This window comes from Coturnix japonica, chromosome 28 (assembly GCF_054131305.1).
Source record: "Coturnix japonica strain WE chromosome 28, WE-NBRP24, whole genome shotgun sequence".
NCBI classification, from domain to species: Eukaryota; Metazoa; Chordata; class Aves; order Galliformes; family Phasianidae; genus Coturnix; species Coturnix japonica.
In genome coordinates, this window is record NC_140690.1 from 2,963,486 (window position 1) to 2,978,698 (window position 15,213).

Here is a 15,213-nt window from a genome sequence, read left to right on the forward strand (position 1 = left end):
CAGGTCAAGGTACCAAGTGCCTCCTTCATCACCTGAGTGGAACAGGGAGAACCTGTGGCAGCACCACAAGGACTGATGTGCCCTGCCCTTTGCTACCCCCGCCTGCTTTTCTCTCCCATCTTCGTGCTAGACGTGCTGGAGGTGCTGTGCCAGAAGCTGCCCCGCGCTCTCTGTGCAGACAAGGTCAGCCCCAGCAGATGCCCCACAGTGCCACAGTGTCAGGGGACAAGGCAGTGGCTGCTGGTGGAGCTGGAGGCAGCAGGGGTTTGGAACAGAACTACCATGCTGACCCTGTGCAGCACGGCCAGCAGGGTGACACAGCAGAAATGAAACACCAGGAAAACACACCACAGTCCCCAAAAGAGCAGCACATGCTGCTGATGCAGAAAGCATCTCCCTGTGACAACAGCAGCAGGGTAAATCCCACATGTGCTGAAGTTGGCTCTGAAAGGCAGCATCTTATAGAGCACACCCAAAGATGTCCCTGTTCCTAGACCAGTTATAAAAGACAAGTATTTACATGTGAAAATACAGACTGACTCTTGCTAGAAAAGTGAGCATTTGAGAATTTTACAAGTGATGGTCTTACCTGACAATTCAAACTGAAAGACGCCCTGCGTGGATTTCACTATTTCTTTATTGAGTTCTCCCTGAATAACTCTGAATGTTTCTGCAACAGGCCCCGCTGAAGCTGATTCTTTATTAAGCTTGGCTCCACCTGATGCCTGTGAAGCACCTAAAAGAAACAGATGGATTCTCTGTAAAATGCTGGAACGCTCTATCTCACTTATCTTTCTAAGAATATATATGTTTTCAGCAGTTCTTCTGCAAAAGCTTCTAAGGTGTGAATCAATTCACTACTTTAATCAGCAACTTTCTACACTGCAGTGAATGTGCTCATTTAACATTAAGAAAGAGCATTTGCAATTTATAAGGCATGTAATGCTTAGCAGCCCCTAAAAGCCATGCAGAAGGTCAGTGTATCAGGAAATAATTATTCTACTCAGTGAATTGCTACTGTGTTGGAGATCTGGGCAGTTGGCAGTATCAGTTCCTGGCAGAAAAGTCTAAGTGCGCACTCACAAATAGTATTTTCAAGGGAACTGGGCTCTTTTCAAACTTAGCCTCTTTCTTTCCTATATTTGTTTTGGCACTCCTATAAAACATATCCAGTATTCCTATTTGCCCTCCAATAGAAACATCACTATTCTGAAAAAGTGAACCTGATGCTTTTGTAAAAAAACAACTTCTCTATTTCATCTTGTAGACATTCACATCATGTACGACTGTGAGAACTTCATGTAGGAATAGAAGCTTCTCAAGTTCTCACACTGCAAGAAAGATGTAACACTCCTGCAAAATATGCTGATTGCTTGTGATTTTTTTACAGCAATATTTACTCATAATCTTCATACCACTTAACTCTGGTGGTAAAAAGCAAAAAGGTTGTTCAAAACAAGGTGCTGATTATGAACTGTGAAAGTTGCAGACACTAAAGTCACTTCCATAAATCAAACAGCCCAAATACAAGAGATTTTGCCACATAGCTTGAATGTAGTCCAAAAGTAACTTGAAATAGAGGAGGCATTCATTATCATCACAAATAATCGACATGTACATGCAGAGGTTGCCCTTCCACGGCCTTCTGATTATGTGGCTGTCATGTCAGTTTCAGCATCCAAGAAGAAGTCAGGCATCAGGGGGTGACCTAAAGGGGAGTTGAACAATAACAGTAAGCCCAAGTAAGGGTGAACAGCACAAACAGGAATCCATTCTGAAGGCAACAGCACCTCAATTTACCAGTAAATGAACTACAGGTTGAAAAAAGACGAGGTGACATGTTTAGGTTCTGGTACATTTAAAATCAGACCCAGAAGCCTCTTACAAATTCAGTCAGAAACATCTGAAGATGAAGAAACACTATCTCACTATTTGGTAAATAGTAATACATGCGCTTGTGGTGCAGGTCTATTTTCTTTTTGCTAATGGGTTTAAAATATATATATATATATATATTTATATAGGCATTGATTATTAGAGCCTCAGTGGACTATTATGTGCTTTCCCAGAATCCACATTCTCAAACGTGAGGCAAAGCATCTTTTGACTGAGTCAAAGGAATATATCCATATTCCCCATATGGCCTTCCTTCCTTCGCAAACTTCTCATTTTAAAGATCTCTTTTGCCTGGTGCAATTGCATAGACATCAAAATCCTTAACGCCTTCTTCTCTCAGTAGAACTTCATCAATAATGAAGTTTCCAGTGAAAGTTTTCGGCTTTGTTAAAATGCAATATGCAGCATCTGCAATTATGTCAGTTTTTCTGCACTGCTTCTCTATTCCGGATCCTCCCAGCATATCCATAGCAGCTGTATGTATGGCTGGAAAATTCAGAGGACAGGAAATTACAAGTTTAACACTAATGACATCACATACTCATCTCTTTGGCAAATGCATAAACTTTATTCTCCTCTCACATGAAAGTAAATCATGAGAAGACTAAACTGTGAAATACCATCAACCAGCGAAGAATGGTCAACCAGCAAACAATCCTCAAAGTGTAAAGATTCCCTTACTTGAAAAGTATTAAAGGAACCAAAAGAGGAATAAAGGGAAGAACTCCTTGTAATATTCATATTATTCAATGCTTCTATCAATACTTTCCACACAAAGACTTCCTCTGGCTTTATTTAGGACATGAAAAACTAACAGGACAACTATCTTTCTCAAAGTGAATGTGCATCAGCAATTAACATTTTCTGCAGCCATTACCATACTGAAAATCTCAATTTTAGCCCCACAATAACTTGTGAGATAACAAAGTGACTCTAAGTTAAAGATGAGAAACCCAATAGCACAAACTCAAACTTTTCCTGGCTTATGCTCCTCTACTTTCACATTACAGCCAATTATTATTGTTCTAAATATAGCAAAACTATGGGCAAAGACTGATATGAAAAACCATCTACTGTCCTGCAATCTGCACATCCTTCCATCTATTTCATACAAAGTGCTGCTGGTTTTCCATTAATTCATACATACAGCATCTTCCACTTTGACCCTGCAGTACCTCTACTACTCATTCACACTCTTACATCCTTTTGGCAGGCTACCTCTTTCACTTTTAGTTAAATCGAGAGCTCATAACATCTCACTATCAGCATATTTTCTTGTTTCAAGGAGCTGGATGAACCAATAGAACCATCCTAGCACAGTGTTAATCTCCAGCATTGAAGCTGATCACATATATATGATGTTCTTTAAATTAAAAACTTTGTAATTGTAATGTAGATTCTACAGAAGTCACCTCTCTCACTCTCTAAAGTAGTTAACTTTTGTTTTGGCAGATAAACCTTGCAAAACAACATTTTTCTTCCTAGACTGAACATTACAAACTTTTATACTTCAGAACATGAACAGTTTTCATCAAGGAAACACCGATACATACAAATTTTGAAAGCTCACTTGCTGCTTCTAATGCTTTCAAGACACTGGTCTCTTTGTTCAGCAGCTACCAAACCTTCAACAGCAGCCCTGGTCCTCACTGACCCATGGACAATAAACTGGAGCTAGTATAAGATGGGCACACCAAGTTATTTTTCTGCTATGCGGCCCTTCAGTGTGCTGTGACTTGCAAGAAGTGTTGGATGGTTGTGTGAAGAAGCAATTGATTTCCCACTCAGCCAAAACTTTTTTTTTTTTTTTACATCTACAGAGGTACATATCTTGTCAGCTTCATCTATTTCCTGGCAATCTAACTAGCTGGGGATTCTAAATATTGACATAAATGTCCAATACTACTCAGGGATGGTGTGCAAAACAAAGTTCGAGTCATGTTGAAAGGAGCAGTGACAAGACAGGAGAAAAAGCAGAATGTGCTCAGGCTGAAGGCAAGTTTAAGTGAAAACAGGAAGGCAACAGTGAGAACTAGGAAAGAAAGCCAATACCCACACAACATCTTTGATCACAAAAAAATACACAGAAGTGCTCGGTGTTCTGAATCAGTCCTAAAGAAGACCACCTGTATAGGACAAAACACAACAATTCAAAATAATCACCTGTTTTAGGCCATAAAGCATTGACAGCAACTTCTCCTTTAAATTCTTCTGCCATTCCCAAGACACACATGGACATGCCATATTTACAAATTGTGTAGGCTACAAAAAGCACACAAAAATCCCATATTTAGTAGGATACATATTTAGTCTACACATAGAATTTTACTTTTGAAGGATGTAAGTCACGGAAAAATCAACTTTCTGGGGTCAAAGCATCATCTTCCTAGAGTACAGAAACTCTCCCAGCTCCTACCACCCCCTTCAGATACAAACTGACCCTTTTACATGAGTATTGAATTGGGGAGGGAAAAAAAAAAGGAAAAAAGCACGTTGTAAATCCTTTTTGTATACTCTGAGAAGGGGGTGTTGCAGAGAAGGAACATGGACCTGCAAGAGGAGTTTAACCATGTTCCAAGTGTTGAAGTTTAAAAGATAATCCACAGGTTTAAGATGAGCAACATATGTTCTAGCCCAAAGACGCAATTGGGGCCTCCTTCACTCCTCAAAGATAATTTCTATTTAAAAAGACAGCAATGAGCTTTATCGCTACCAAATCAAATGTGGAAGCATAGAGAAAAAAAGATTTTGCCTTCCTATCTCTATTGGGAATAGAAAACATGGTGTAGTATTAAGAAATCCTATGAAAAACTCTTAACTCTTACCTGCAGAACCTTCTTGGAAATATAAGCCTTTCACCACCACTGAAGACTTTTTGTACAATAATCCAAGGCTGCCCACAACAGAACTGCTGCATTCTCCAAAAGCAGAAAAGGAGTGACTTCTAAAAACAACAAAACCAACCAATTCTAACGTTTTGATACTCAGTGCAGCTCTCTGTAATTTAATTCTTTTGGCCCTCTGAACACAGAGGACCAGTAGCTCAACACGCTGTAAAGGCAAAGTCCAGGATCACAATCCCAATGCAGGGTGCCAAAGACAAGAGCCAAAAATCAGATTTTCAAAAATGACCATGATTTTCCTTAAGGCTTTCACAGTAAAACTCAGTTTGCAAGTAACTGCATTTAACCCAATAAATCCCCACAAGTCTGTCCAACCAACCAGCAGGCTGACACAGCTGTGCAAACGACTTGTGACTGAGCCCCTGTGTACAAAGGTGTCACACAGAGTGGAAGCACCAGTGAGATAAAAAGGAACTGGGAATATTGCATGAGCATATCAGCACAGTGTGAGGAGAACCAAAGTTCACCTGCAGCTGAGACTTCCAAGGGAAGCCAGTGGCAACTTGTTTATCTGCTATAATGTGGGTAGGAAGAGCATGAACAAGGGAAAGGCGTTGCTGAGTGGCATGGGTGATTCAGTGAGAGCAGACACTGGTAGTGCCTTGCTTAGGAACATGGTTTACCAGGACATGAGAAACTAGCCATAGATGAGAGGTAATCTTAGAACTTGCAAGGTTGGAAAAGACAATATAGTCCAACCTTCAACCCATCCCCACTATGGCCACTAAACCATGTCCTTCAGTGCCACATCTAAACCCTTCCTGAACATCACCAGGGATGGTGACTTCACCACTTCCCTGGGCAGCATGTTCCAATGCATCATCAATCTCAGTAGGTAAAATCAAGCCTGGTGAACCTGATTGACTTCTGTGATAGAATGAAAGGATTTGAGGCCAAAGTGATAACAGCTGACACCATTCACATTAGCAAGGCTTTCATTACCATCTCTCAAAATACTTTTGTATCCAAGTAAATACATAATAGTCTGGATGGTTGAACAGCCTAAGGGGTAAGAGAAATGTTAACTGGACAGGTTCAGGGAGTTAGAATCATGCAGGTGGGCTCCTTTTGCAGCAGGCACGGCCGCAACCAGGGCAGCCCACAGGCTGCACCGTGGGCGCTTTCTGCACTCGTACAGGATCTCATGACTACTGCTTGCAACACACGGGAACGAATAAGGTCAACGTATGTCCCCGTTCATTAGCAGCGCAGAAATAACGCCGCAGCAGTCACTCAATTCAGATTCCACAGCACACCCACAGCCGCACTTTGCCCTCCGGACGTGCACACAGCTCGGCCCGTGAGCAAACAGCACCGAGCGGGACTCCGGGTCCGACCCAGCCGCTCCGGGGCCACCGTGCCCGGCCGCGGCCTCCACCCCGCGTCCCATCGCCCTCAAGGGGCTGCGGAGCACGCGTCTGTCCCTCCGCCCGGCCCCGGCCCCGGCCCCGGCCCCGGCCCCGGCCCCAGCTCTGCCCCGGCAGCTCCTGTGGCTCGGAGCTCACGGCCCCGCCGAAGGAAGGAGGAAAGCCCAGGTCGCCTTACCCAGTGTTGGGCAGCATGGCGGCACGGCCATTGGGCGGCTGTCGGCTCGGCACGGGACGCGCTCCCCGCTCACACCGCCCTCCGCGCAGCCGCGGCCCGGGGAGCCGGGCGGAGCCAGGGCCGAGCGGGGCGGGATGAGGGGCGGGTGATGGAAGTATCGGGATGAGTTCCCTGCGGGAGTACACCTCGTTCAACCAAGCCAAAGCCTTGCACGTTTTCACTGACAAAATTAAAATCGCATCTGAGATCTCGCCCTCAAGGAAAGGACTGAATGACCAAACTGAAGTGACAACTGAAACGATTTATTATTGAAACAACCTGTCCTTATAACTATCGGTCTATCCACTACCACCTCGGGCCACTATGCGGGCGCCGACATGACCCCACTGCAGGGCGCTCACTCGTCATCTTCATCACTGTCATCTTCATCGGTGCGCAGCCAGCAGCCTTCCTCTACCCAGACAGAGCTGGTGAAAGGTGGGCGCTGCGTGTCCTCCCAAGGCTCCCACTCCTCTGGCATCACCGTGACTTCATGCTGTATGTTCACCGTGAGCGATAAGGAGTGGAAAAGCAGGCCGGCGTCAGGAGCACGCTGCTCTTGCTCTCTTGGGCGCCAGGGAAGTTCCTGCAGTGCTGGGTTGCGTGGCAAGCTGTCTCCCATGTAAGATGAAGCGGTGAACGACAAGGAAGTAGAAATGTCTCCAGGGCTCCAGCCGCTGTTTGGTGGCAGCAGGGACGGGTCCAGAGGCTGGTTCATTCCCCAAGCTGCTGCAGCACGCATTGGCCGGCTGTGAGAGGCTCGAGCTCGGCGTCGGCTGCGGTTTCTCCTTTGGCGCTTGGGAGGCCGGGGTCCCCTGGCTGCAGCCGCCTGGGTGCCGGCTGCCGGACCCGCTGCCTGCAGGCAGCCCCTGCGGGAGCAGGAGCAGCAGCAGCAGCAGGAGCAGCAGCAGGGGCCCGTCTCGGCTCTCCTTCTCCGGGCAGATCTCGGCCTGCGCTGCTCGAGGAGCCGAGAGCTCTCTCCTCCGAAGTCTGGGTTCCAGTTGACGAGAGGCTGCAAAAGGCAAAGGAGAAGAGTCAGTTGTTATCACCTTGCGCTTGAAAGACAGCAAGGTACAGGAGATTTTCAATTGCTAAAGACGGACATGGGAGTGAGCAGCATCACGAGCCGATCCTTGACCACCTCTTGCAGGGTGGGAGCGTCTTTGCTCAGTCCAATTGAAGTTTGTCCTTGCAGACATTTCTGCAACAAAGCGGTTTTCGCTGTGCCACTCGGCAAGTGAAATCCTTCTGAACACCCTGGGGGTTCTGATGGGGTGTCATTGTGATGGCACGTGTTTGTGATGGGGGCTTCGGCCACTCCCAACATGGAGTCACAATGATCACCCCAAGGTGATGCCCAGCCCTTTTCACCAGAGCTGTGCTCTGTCCTTTCATCCCCATCTTGTCTCAATGCAGTGCTGCTTATAAATCAGATTATAAATCAGATATAATTCCATGGGCTTTTCTGAACTCTCATGATCTGCAAACAAGAAGAGAGCAAGAGTTTCTACTGCTTTGTCCAGTATTTAATGAAATGTTCATCTCTGATCTGTGGTTTCATCTCAGTTGAAAGCTGGTTCTTTTTTTGCCTGTTTAAATGTACAAAGTATTTGTTGAGCGAGGGTCAAATCGCAGCTTTTACAATGTTGAGTTCTGGCCATGTTTTGGATCTGTGATATCCACATTTACTGCCATTCAAATCATTCCTCAGTTCCCTTCAGCAAAACTTTGGAACAGAGCAATTAAACATGAGGCAAAGTGACAAAAAGCAAAACATAAAACACATACATAAAAATGTTATTCAACAAGTAAAGTAACTGTCATGGGTTAGCCCTCAGCTGTACCTTCAGAAATGGCCTGGAAAAGCACATTCTTTTTCAGTCAGTCAGCCTCCTTGATGATGATTCTCTTTCTTCTTATTTAGAGACTTAAAGCCATCCCTGTCTTTCCTCACATGGCTTCCTAACATTGCATCTGTGTTAGGAAAGCTGGGATTTAAATGTGATGCAGTATTTGAAATGAGGCTGGAAAAGGTGCTGCCTTCAAACCTTGGGAGGAAAGCATTACTAACAGAATATTGGCCTCTCATACCACGCATCTACAAAATGCCCGTCCTCATTTTGACTTGACATGGTGTAAGCATGAATAAGATGTGGATCTCTAAGAGAAGACGTAACTAAATCCTGCTGCAATGCCCAGCAAGGAGAACATTTTTTCTGTAATGACTGTGTATAATGACTCAAATAGAAGACATATAACAGTATTTCTTTATGTTTTGTGGATAATACTTCTTTTGGTTTTCACCTTTTCTGCAGATAGCAAACTGCCCTCTGTTACTGTGAGATGTATGCCACCTAACTGAACGTGATTTTGCTGGAGATGCATCCAGAGCAGAACAAAGCTGTCTCTGGCTGCCCCCTGTGTTTTCCCCTCTCCATTAAAGCAGTAGTTCATCCTGTGGGATGAAAGCTTACTGTGCTGCCCTGGGGGATAGTGATTGTGAATGGCAACTGTGTCAGGGCTGTGTCTGGCTGCTTGTGTGGTTGTACACATGTTTAGAGGGGAGAGAGGACAGGACTGTCATATCCATATATAAGCCATTATGGATTCGAGCCCAATGGAACAAGAAATTCAGTAGCAATAGACAAGGAAAAACAGAAAGATGGAATCTTTGTTTTCTGATGTTGTGTTTTTGCTATACTGCTTATCCAGGGATGAGCATGTGTCCTAGAGGCAGCATCATGGGAACATAGACAGGTATCCCACCACCTTCCACTCAGGTCCTCAGTGCTGTGCTGTGGGATATTGTGGGAGCTGATGGTGCTGACTATGAGGTGTACTTGATCCTTGCATGACAAACTTTCATGTGGTGCCATTCTTGGACTTTATGCTCTAAACAGACAAGGCTGAACAATGTGCCAGTCTGCTCTGCACTGGAAGGACAAACCCCACAGTGGGTGCTAAAATTCTTCTGGACATTTGCATTCCACAGGATTTTTACATGAGTGTAGAAATGCTCTGCTTATAAATCCGTTCCTCAGGTCACAGCTTTTGTAAAAAAGAAGTGACTAAACAAACTTGTTGCCCTGTTATCAGAAACTGAAGAAAAACTTCAGATTCTTTTACTGGCCGTTCCAGTTAATAAGAAAACCAGCTCTAAGGCCTGTGTAAAATACAGGCGCTATCTGCATGGTGCTGAAGGTAATGAACGACGCTGATCGCTAACTGTACCAAGAAGAAAAGGTAAGCTCAGCCTTCAAGTCCCCACGGGCTCTGTTTCGATGACCTCTTTCATTTCATCAGCTCCACTGGCACGTTTTTTTCCCAGCCTGAGTAGGGAAAAATCCAGCTATGTGTGTGTGCCAGCAGAGGGAGCGCTCAGCACACGAGATTGAATCACGGAATATCCCGATTTGGAAGGGGCTCTCAAGGATCATAGAACCACAGAATAGTTGGGTTGGAAGGGACCTCAGGGCCCACCCAACCCCTGCCATGGGAGCGCTGCTACCCAGCAGGTCAGGTTAGAACAGGGCCATCCAACCTGGCTGACCCCTTTACTTTAACCCTTTGAGGCTGAGCTGTCAGCCCATGGTTCACCCATATTTTGCCTGGATTTTATTTATTGTGGTGGTGGCCCAAATGTGGTTTGACTCCCCACCCCCAGTTTCTTTTAAGGCTAGGGCCCCTACTTGTTCTTAGGCTTGTGGCTGGATTCTCTGACACACACTGAGAGAGCTTGACATGCATTTACTACATATTTCCTACATTTAAAGTCAATGATTGACGGGATTAACAGACTACAAGCTGTGAAAGCTGAAAGGAATGAGGGTTTATTTAAAGCAATCAGTAGATAAAGCTTATCTTTGTTATAGGTAACATTCCTTTTCCATCAGTAACTCAGTGGTGCAAATGTAAGCTGAAAAGTAGAGAAACAAAATCTGTCCCTCTCAAAGAACTAGCATAGATTTCTCACAACTTATAAGCCAATATGATAAACTGAAAAGGCTAGATTTTTTATTTCTCTACTCATTGGTGTTTCTGCACATCTCATTATTTAAAGGGACTCTTCCTTGCTCAAGTATGATGGTCTTCTGAGTTCCCAACCTGAAGTCATGGCTGTGTGGTACCCTCCTGCACCAGCTCTGCTTTGGGGTCTGGCAGTTCCTTCTGTAACTGCCTCCTGCCATTCCCACCTGGAGATTATGCTAAAGAATGGAGAGGGAACTTTGCAAATGAGTGAGGACAGTAGCACAGCACCTCCTGAGAAAGGCTTACTTCCACAGACTTTTATTGGTGGGCTGCACACATCAGCTTGATGTTACCTTAAGGAAATGAGAAAGTGAAGAGAAGGGACAACTGCACAGTAGACAGCCAAGAAACAAAGCCATGTAGTCCCCAGAGGATTTTCTTCTCCAGTGTCAGCAAGTAGTAAGGATGAGGAAGGTGACAATAACTCTTCTAGTCAGACTTTTCCCTCTGTTAGCAAGGGAAAATGAGGAAGAAAAGTGTATGCATTTCCTCCATAGCAGAATAAAGCTTAAGCAAGGCAACCTCTGTGCAGGAAAACAAAAAAATCTTCTCTTGTATTTCCTTAATGTGAACAGTACCTTCTAGCTTTCCCCCTTACTTTCTCCCACTGATACGAACCACATGGCATGGGCACTAGGTTGTGGAACACACCTTTTTCATCAATGGATGAAGTTTTATCAGGGTGGAGGATAACTGCCACATCATTATTTCCAGTTGTAATCTTTGTCCTAAGGGTGTGTTAGCATGTGTGGGATATGGTACTGGGAGACTACAGAGCACAAAGTTCTGGATCTTTTTTCCCTATAAATATGAACTGTACTCCATAAAAACGCTTTGTCCAGAAGGTTGTTGTCAGCTATTTCTTCATAAGCTGAGAGCTTGCTTTTTTATTATTATTAATTTTTGTTTTTATTTATTTATTTATTTATTGGGAGGGGGGAGGGGGAAAGAAAGCATTAATGTGATATGGGGGAATGCAGAGATTCAGACTTTGGAGTAAAAGGAGAATACTGAAGGCCACATATATTCACCAAAAACCACATCTCTCAGAACTCCAAGTTTACCAGGCCCAAAATGGAGGGAATAAAAGATTAATGCTGTTGCCTCATTCAAAACTGGGAAGAGACAAGCCCAGATGGCTCGTTTTCTTATTTTCTTTGCCTGAGGAATAAGTGTTACACTGCTGTTGACTGTTAAACACATCCTAACTAAGCAATGTCCTATGTTTGTGTTTATCATTTTGATTGCTGTCATTTTCCTTTCTTTGTAGAAAGGGAGAGACCCAAACAGAGTGAGGTTTTCTCCATAGGAAATGAACCCTGCTCCAAGAATTCTGCAGCCTGAACAGATGTGACGCACAAGACAAGTTGGTCAGCCTATTACAAATGGGCAGTTGCCTGAAGGACTGCAAATGGCCCTGGGATTTCTGTGACAGAACTGAAAATCAGCCCCTCAGCAGCCCAGCTTTGTCACCACAGACTTTCAGCCCTTCCCTCTGCCTTTCTGTGGGTGCAGCAACTGGCTAAGCCTGAGCTCTCTAAAGCATCTTATAGAACAGTACATCTGCGCTCACAGGTCAGCAGTAGGAGGGCAGAAGTGGAAGGACTGTGGGTCTGCCATAGCATCTGTGCATCACTCATTGATAGCTAATCCAATTCTGAACAGAGGATCTCACACTTAGCAACGCAAGAGGGCTAAGAGAATGATCCAGTTCCACATTCTTAGTGTTGTGAAGCACACTAGGGAATAACTTGGGGAGACAGCCTGGAGACCCAAGTGTCAGGGTTTCTTAAACATAGAAAACAGCCTATTGTACTTATCTGACACATAAAAATTACACATTGCACATTCTTACTGACGTCAGCCAAATATCCATTCTATAATTAGCATATATTCACACTGCCAGATCCCCTGCTTTCTTTCAAGTGGTTTTCTTGTTGAGCTGTTATTACACAGTTTTTAATCATATTCATTGTACAGGCTCTCGTTTAATTTACCCTGCATTACCTGTGTATGTCTGCCTTGTGACAGCTGACACATACCTGCTGTGACCACAGATATTTCATGTCCCACCAAAACCCAGGGGTCTCTCCCATCATTATTTACCTTCCCAGCACAAAGAGGGAGCTGCCATCAAACTAAGAAGGGAATGATGAACCATACTCCTGCCCTTGTTACCCATTCCTGTAGGGTAATAAAGAAGATGGTTACCCTAAGGAAACTCTGCCATACTCTTCATGTGCAGCTCATCAGGAACTTTTCTGACTCCTATTTCATATTTTCCAGATTAGTATTTTTTCCTGTAAGACATTCATGTTATTCATCTAAAGCAGAAGTCATTTTCAGTCCTGAAAGGGGCTCGTTCTTCACACTTTAGAACATTTTTCTATGAGCTTTGTCTTCCAGACAAATACTGAAGAAATCAGAAATATTTTCTGTATAGCAGCAGTTTATATTCTGACTTATGGTGCACTGTCAATCTCCTTTGTCCTTCCACAAGAGAAAGCAACTGGAACAGGTTACTTTGTGTGGTAAAAGCGTAAGGAGAGCTGAAAATGAGACTTCTTGGACTTTAAGGAGCCACAAGAAGAGCCTAGAAAGTGAATGACACTCATGTCTCTGAACATTTAGGTGGACACCAGGGGAGCAAAATCCTTCCTACTGTAAGAGACGAGCAAGTCCAAGACCTCCTCATAAGACTGGATATGTCCAAGTCCATGGGGCAGGATGACGTGCTTCCCAGAGTCATGAGGGAGCTGGTTGATACGCTCACCCAGCCATTCTCCACCGTATTTGAAAAGTCATGGCTGTCAGAAGAAGGCAGGAGAAGTCCCTGGGGTCTGGAAAAGGGAAACATCACTCCCAGTTTTTAGAAAGGCAGGAAGGAAATCACATGGGAAACTACAGGCCAGTGAGCCTTACCTCTGTGCCTGGGAAGATCATGGAGCTGTTCCTCATGGAAGAAATGTGGAGAACGATTTGGAGGTTCTGGTGGACAAAAAGATGGACATGAACCAGCAGTGTGTGCTTGCAGTCTGGAAGACCAACTGTATCCACAGAGAAGTGGCAGCATGGAGAAGTAGGCTCTTGCTCCCCTCCACTCTGCCTTCATGAGTCCCCATCTGCAGTACTGTGTCCAGATCTGGAGCCCACAGCACAAGAAAGGTGCAGAGCTTCTGGATTAGCTCCAGAGGAAGGTCAGAATGATAATTAGAGGTCTAGAGGACATCTCCTGTGAATAAAGAGAGGAGAATTAGGCTACATGTTAGGTTAGATACTAGGGGGAAACTTTTTCAGACAGAGGGTGGTGAGGCAATGGTACAGGCTGCCCAGAGAGGCTGTAGATGTGAGTTACCAACAGTGGAGTCTGGGAAGGAGAAGAATCTTCCATTAATCGGTGACTGCTGGAAGGCGACAAAAATAGTGCTCTGCATTACAGTAGTTGAATTCCTGTTCCTCAAATTGTCCCACACTGCCTTCTATTTAGGAAACAAGCTCAGGGCACTCCTTGCCTCATTGCTCCTTTTAATTCAGACCTGCTGCTTCCTACAGGACCAGAAAGACGTCTGCTTAAACACTTGCGTAAGCCTGCCCTGCCCCAGTCAGGCAGAGTAGTATTTGCAACGCCAAACCATAGCAACCTTAATGCAGATGGCTGCACCCTCAAGCTTCTCTGCCTGAATCTGGCTTCTTGTGGTCTTGTGTCCTCCATTGCTGTTCCAGCAGGGAAGACGCCTCAGACCCTTAGGGATCCCTTATACTTTCTGTGCCTTGGTTTCTCGCCTGTGTAGGAGGGATGTGGGGCAGAGTGTTGAGCAGGAGACAACCAGATGCTGCGGCGATCGACTGGCAGAGAAGGACCAAAGTACTTCAAAGGTGGGTAGATGTGGATCAGATCTATGGGGCAGGAGGTGCTGTGGTGCTGAGGGGGGTCAGATCTATGGGGCAGGAGCTGCTGTGGGGCAGATGTGGGTCAGATCTATGGTGCTGGAGCTGCTGTGGGGCTGATGGGGGATAGATCAATTGGGCAGGATCTGCTGTGGGGCAGATGTCGGTCTGATCTATGGGGCAGGATCTGTTGTGGGTCAGATGTATGGGGCAGGAGATGCAGTGGGGCACATGTGGATCAGATCTTTGGGGCAGGAGCTGCTCTGGTGCACATGTGAGTCAGATCTATGGGGCAGGAGCTTCTGTGGGGCAGATGTGGGTCTGATCTATGGGGCATGAGCAGCTGTGGGGCAGATGTGGGTCAGATCTATGGGGCATGAGCTGCTGTGGGGCACATGTGGGTCAGATCTATGGGGCCAGAGTTGCTGTGGGGCACATATGGGTCAGATCTATGGGGCAGGAAATGCTGTGGGGCTGATTGCAGTAAGATCTATAGGGCAGGAGCTGCTGTGAGGCAGATGTAGGTCAGATCTATTGGGAAGGATCTGCTGGGGGGTAGAGGTGGGACTGATCTATTGGGCAGGAGCTGCTGTGGGGCTGATGAGGGTCAGATCTATGGAGCAGGAGCAGCTGTGGGGCACATGTGGGTCAGGTCTATGGGACAGGTTCTGCTGTGGGGCTAATTGGGGTATGATCTATTGAGGCAGGAGCTGCTGTGGGTCAGATCTACGGGGCAGGAGCTGCTGTGGGGTTGCTGTGGGTCAGATCTATGGGGCAGGAGCTGCTATGGGGCACATGTGTATCAGATCTATGGGGCAGGAGCTGCTGTGGGGCACATGTGGGTCAGATCGATGGGGCAGGAGCTGCTGTGGTGCACATGTGGGTCAGATCTATGGGGCAGGAGCTGCTGTGG

At 45.6% G+C, this 15,213-nt stretch overlaps 1 protein-coding gene across 1 annotated transcript; it reads right to left on the reverse strand.

The window, feature by feature from the left end:
• Positions 1 to 619: 619 nt before the first annotated feature.
• Positions 620 to 11,035, reverse strand: LOC146756054 (uncharacterized). The gene is made up of 5 exons (XM_085524782.1): positions 11,011 to 11,035; positions 7,130 to 7,252; positions 6,345 to 6,515; positions 4,060 to 4,158; positions 620 to 2,382 (listed from the first exon to the last, which is right to left on the reverse strand). The coding sequence occupies exons 1-5, from the start codon at positions 11,033 to 11,035 to the stop codon at positions 2,171 to 2,173; spliced, it is 630 nt and encodes a 209-aa protein (XP_085380908.1). The 3' UTR covers positions 620 to 2,170.
• Between the last annotated feature and the right edge of the window lie 4,178 nt (positions 11,036 to 15,213).

What these genes read in the sequence shown, in the direction of transcription:
- LOC146756054 (XM_085524782.1), bottom strand. Translation starts at nt 11,035, where the DNA reads ATGTGGTTCGTATCAGTGGGAGAAA. An exon ending in GCCATGCTGCCCAACACTGG is followed by an intron (nt 4,159 to 6,344) that starts GTAAGGCGACCT and finishes TGCTTTTTGTAG; the next exon opens with CCTACACAATTTGTAAATAT. An exon ending in TGCTTTATGGCCTAAAACAG is followed by an intron (nt 2,383 to 4,059) that starts GTGATTATTTTG and finishes TGAATTTTCCAG; the next exon opens with CCATACATACAGCTGCTATG.